Source organism: Pseudorasbora parva, chromosome 17, assembly GCF_024679245.1.
Source record: "Pseudorasbora parva isolate DD20220531a chromosome 17, ASM2467924v1, whole genome shotgun sequence".
Taxonomy (NCBI): domain Eukaryota; kingdom Metazoa; phylum Chordata; class Actinopteri; order Cypriniformes; family Gobionidae; genus Pseudorasbora; species Pseudorasbora parva.
This window is the reverse complement of record NC_090188.1, coordinates 23118907-23124709: the sequence shown is the minus strand read 5'-3', so window position 1 is coordinate 23124709 and position 5803 is coordinate 23118907. Positions and strand designations below refer to the sequence as shown.

Below are 5803 nucleotides of genomic sequence, written 5' to 3'. Positions count from 1 at the left end.
CAGCAGGTGGGGCCGGGGCGTGAACCAGCGTAACAATCACCATAAAAAAAGTAAATACAAACTAACCTATAAAATGTTTTATTATGTTGCGTGTACTTCGCTGATACAACAAATGATGTTAGTGAGATATCAAAATAATATTTAAAGACCTTATATGCCGAGTAGAATCTGAACTAGTGACGCTTTTTTTCCCACCAACTCCGGATAAACCATTGACTGTAAAAAGGACAGAATACCTATGGAATTCCAAAGCTGACATAATTACACATAACATAAATAAATACAGAAATAAATGTATGAAGACTTCAATAACAAAAATACATATATACATAAAAAATATAAATACATTTAGAAAAACTAAATTAATGCCATTCATTTTGTTATTACCTATTTTAGCCACTAGAGGGAGCATTGCACTAGGTGTGGCACTTCACCAGGAGTTGAGTATATTTGCAGGTGTGGTTATGGGACAAGGTGTGGATGGCGGGGAACACATGGTTCTTGCTATAGCCGTGAGCACCCTTTCCACCTGTTCGTCAATTTTATGACAATTGATTGAGTTCTTGTGTAAGCGGTCATTATCCTGAGAATAACGAACTTCCTCTCCAAATTGATTATTATCTTGTCTATAATTATATGTATTTGTGTTTCGTTGGGCATATGATTTCAATAATTTATTTGAAATAAAACCGTTAAGAAAAAAAAATCACTTTACCTCAGAAAAACTGGCGGTGCTGGGGATAGATATGTACCCTATTTGTGACGGCGATGTCCAGTCAGTGTCCAATCAGAAGTGAGTCGGGCTGCACGCGATGGTCTTATGCCCGCTGCCATGGTTTCACGGGCTTGGCACGCGAGTAATAATTTGTGAAAGAAGTATTAAAGTTTATATATTATATTTTTTTAAGAATTGAATGTACATTTATATAATGATACATTCCTTTATATTACTAATAATTGCATTATTACAAAAAATCTGTGATTCCATAAATAATTTTAACAAACTTCGTTTGTAGGCTATATATACAGTACAGGCCAAAAGTTTTGGACACATTACTATTTGTAATGTTTTTGAAACAAGTTTCTTCTGCTCAAAAATACAGAAAACATTGTAGTGATGTGATATATTATTACAATTAAAAATTTTGGTTTTCAATTTATTATAGGCTACTTTAAATTATATTTTTTTTCTGTGATGCAAAGCTGAATTTTCAGGATCGTTGAAAAAAAAGACTGACCCCAAATTACTGACCAGTAGTGTATATTGTTGTTACAAAATATTTCTATTTTTAAAACATTTGTTTCTTTTTTTCTTTTTCTTTTTTTTAATTCATCATTATTATATTATATAAATATAATATAAATATAATATAATATAAATATTATAGTATTATATAAAATAAAAAAAGTATCACAGGTTATGAAAAAATATCAGGTTATGAAAAAATATTATGTCCATCATGCCGATCCTTGATGCAGTCCCACCTTCACCGTGAAGTCCTCTGTCTCACCTACGGCACACCTTACCACTGTCCTACTGCTCTCATACATATCCTGCACCCCTCTATCTGTGCCCACTTCTTCCTAGCTAACTTCTTCCTCTGGATACTCTCCTGGACTTCCTCATTCCACCACCAAGTCTCCTTGTCTTCTTTCCTCCTTCCAGATGACACACCTAGCACCTTCCTACCCGTCTCCCTGATCACTTTGGCTGTAGTAGTCAAGTCATCCGGAAGCCCCTCCTGACCACCTAAAGCTTGCCTCAACTCCTCCCTGAAAACCACACAGGACTCTTCCTTTTCCAATCTGCCCCTATCACTACTCTCTCACCTCTGGGAACAGTCTGCATCACTTCCTCCAACTCGTTCCAGAATCTCTCTTTCTCATCTTGCTTACAACCTACTTGTGGAGCATAGGCACTAACAACATTCAACATCACACCTTCAATATCCAGCTTCAGACTCGATTTTGTGTAATTGCACAAGTAAAAAGACAATCAGAACTAATAACTTGGCAAGCAGGTATGACATTGTATAAAATAGCACCCTTGTCCTTTTGTTTATTATAATTTTGTTCTTGTCCTCTGGCACTGTTTTTTATTTTATTTTACTTTATCACTCTGTAATTTTGATTTGAATGTATATGTCTTATTGTATTGTTCTGGTTATGGCATTAATAAAAAATAAAATAAATAAAAAAGCCCTTATTATGTATATCTATGGTTCTCATACTTCCGCGCTAAACTCCACCCACACCAACATAAGTAACATTTGATTGGCTCGCCTAGACCACAGCTCCAAGATACACCCAATGAAATCGAACGGGAAGTTACAATACTCAGTTTAATTATTTATATCTGGCAGGCGAACGAATTTAATGTATTATAGTCCTTCTTTATTTCTATAATATATTTTGAACCGCATAATGCTGGAGGAGGTTAAATATAAAATATCGAGAGGCATTTATTACAGGAAGGTCATGTTTTTTTTCCATTTCGTGTTTGCAGTTTCACAGTGTGTCTCATTGTTCCGAGGCGTTGATTGGTGGAGCGTTGAGATGGGCAGGTCAGAAACGTCATTCATTAGGGATTCAGATGAGAGGAGGATCTTTCTGACATTACTCTTGCCATAGCTTAACAACCTGTACGATCAGAGCTCAGACATCGTGCTTTCTTCAGCTGCTACCTTTAGAAGTTGTCTCTGAATATCCCTAATGGCTGCATACAAGTTAGTTCTCATTCGCCATGGCGAGAGCTGCTGGAACCAGGAGAATCGCTTCTGCGGCTGGTTCGACGCGGACCTGAGCGAAACAGGGGCTCAGGAGGCAAAGAAAGGCGGTCAAGCTTTAAAAGGTTTGTATAATGTTATATTTTCCTGCATTGTGAATGAGCGTTGTAAATATACCGTCTTAACGTTATATCAGCATTCTTTGAGAAAAGAAAAACAAACATTTACATTGTTTAAACTGAAAATAACTTTACCTGATTTGTCTTACTAATGTTTGCATTTAGATTTTTGCGTTTTAAACAAGAAAACTCAAACCGGAAAATTCAAATGACTTTCAAAAGACTGTGCGCATCCCCGGCACTGCCCCGCCTTCGGGGTGACGCGTTTATGCTCTGAACCAATGATCTGGGCAGTTTGCCTATTACTGACGGGTTTGGGGCGGGACCTACGTGATGCGAACGTGCAGTACAGAACGTGATTTTACACACGTGCTGAATTTCGTGACTTTTTGACGCAATTACAGTTATGCATTATGTTTATATATAATATAAATACATACATTTTAATAAAAAGTATACTATTTTATTATATAATTAATTAATTAATTATAATATTAATTTGTATTGTTCTATTGTCTATATTGTATTAAATGCTAAATATTTTTATAAATATTTAAAAAATGATATCTCTCATATTAAGTCTATGCTGTATCATTGTGTCTTTGCAGATGCTGGGTTTGAGTTTGACATTTGTTATACCTCTGTGCTGAAGAGGGCCATCCGGACGTTATGGATCGTTTTGGACAGTATTGATCAGATGTGGCTGCCTGTGCACAGAACCTGGCGCCTGAATGAACGTCATTATGGTGGTCTCACTGGGTTAAACAAGGCTGAGACTGCAGCCAAGCATGGTGAAGCTCAGGTTAAGATTTGGAGGCGCTCTTTTGACATTCCCCCACCAACAATGGATGCAGATCATGACTTTTACAGCATCATCAGCAAGGTGAGGTTTTCAACCTCATTCATTCATTGATACATTAATCACTGAATCTGATGCATTGGCTTAATCTGTCATCAACATTTGTCATCAAATACACATAATTCTATGCCCAGTGACAGCATGCCTATGAACATTATTTTCTGCATTTCTGCATCCAAATTTACAACGTAAATCTGAGAGTTCATAAATCATCTTAACATACAATATTCCATCTGATCTTATGAGTGTGAAAACTTTTCACTGTTACATGACGTGCTGGTAGTTAATAAGTGCAAAGGTTCAGAAAACAAAGGTCAAACTTTATTTGTATAGAAAACTGTCCCAAAACAAACAAGTCAAGAATTTTTGTTAGACTAAATAAGCAGAACTGTTGCATACTGATATGACATATAAGGAACATATTATTAATGTAAATTTTTTTTCTTGTCCTATCTTTTTTTAGGACCGACGTTATGCTGATTTGACCGAGGACCAGCTGCCTTCTTGCGAGAGTCTGAAGGACACAATTGCAAGGGCGCTACCTTTCTGGAATGACGAGATTGTGCCTCAAATCAAAGAAGGGAAAAGAGTGTTGATTGCTGCTCATGGAAACAGTTTGAGAGGCATTGTGAAACACTTAGAAGGTAATTGCAGAATATTTTCAGTCCCTTGTTCAAGGTTCTCACCATCATTGACATTTTTAAAATATCAGGGAAAATTGCAAATTCAAGGTTCAGAAGAATCATGGAAATTAATAAAAGCTTTAATAATTCTATTTTGTTCTTAATGAGTTGGTCTCCACAAAAATACTTTAAATTCCATGTGAAACCAAAATTGACCATTTACTTTGTTTGTGCACTTTACAAGACTTGTGGTGCCCAATTAATCTGTGCAAGTTAATTCACCATTTAATCTTTCTCTATGTGTATATATATATATATAATTTATATCTTAAAATAACACTAGTTCATGGTCCAATTCTCACTGTTAGCTTGTTGCGTATTAGCATGCATATTACTAGGAAATTGACTTTTTATTAGTACTTATAAAGCACATAATAATTCCCTATTCTTTATGACCATATTCTACTACATCCCTTAATCCAACCCTATACCTATTCTTGACAACTATCACCAACTATTAATGAGAAGTTTGAGACAAGTCATAGTTTAGTTCAGTAAACCCTGAACTAAATTGTAACCAATAGCATTTTATTTTATGTAGTTACTTTCTTATTATAATTTAGTTTAACTTGATGAAAATATCTATATAAACAAAATATTCAGAAAATTATAATAGTAACTAAATACTAAAACACCCTAGTAAAGAGATATGCATGAAAATATCTTATTCAAAAGTTATACATTTAAAATGTAAACCTACTACTCCTGAACATTTGAATGCTGTTTTAGAAATTGTTTGTCACATAAGCACTTATGGTAGGGCACTAAAAAGGATAATCTAATAAGTGTTTCCCCTCACACTCGCAGGTATGTCTGAGGAGGCCATCATGGAGCTGAATCTGCCCACAGGCATTCCGATTCTTTACGAGCTGGACAAGAACCTGAAGCCCATCAAGCCAATGCAGTTCCTTGGAGACGAGGAAACTGTTCGCAAAGCCATGGAGGCTGTGGCAGCCCAGGGCAAAGCCAAGAAATAGAGTATTTACTTAAACATTTTAAATTATACATCAGCACTGAATTATTTTAAACAAGACTCCCATTTTTAACATCAACAAGACAGAGCTCTATAAGACCCATAAGTAACCAGAATGTAATTCTAGAATTTTGAAATGGTTGTAAGTATTTATTAGTTAAACAGTTTACAAGGAGGACCACAAATTTTGTTTATGTAATTCATTCCATAATTTACTGTCTCCACTTTATTTTGACGAATATGTTTGGTCAAGCGTTCTTAATACAGCAAGTACATTTCTTTTCACATTAAACCAATGTTGAGACTGAACGCCTAATGACTGTTTCGTCTGTTGGCCTGCTTGATAAATTGTAGCGCTATAAGCTGGTACATGTAAACTTATGTCAGTCATTGTTTAATTGATGATTTTGCACAGTGCTGTATGAACCAATAAGGTGTACCTT

General features: G+C 35.4%; 1 protein-coding gene across 1 annotated transcript; it reads left to right on the top strand.

Annotated features, from left to right (window-relative positions):
- Positions 1–2578: 2578 nt before the first annotated feature.
- pgam1a (phosphoglycerate mutase 1a) lies at positions 2579–5669 on the top strand. Its single transcript, XM_067420838.1, has 4 exons — positions 2579–2851; positions 3454–3728; positions 4168–4348; positions 5195–5669. The coding sequence occupies exons 1-4, from the start codon at positions 2713–2715 to the stop codon at positions 5362–5364; spliced, it is 765 nt and encodes a 254-aa protein (XP_067276939.1). The 5' UTR covers positions 2579–2712; the 3' UTR covers positions 5365–5669.
- Positions 5670–5803: the final 134 nt, after the last annotated feature.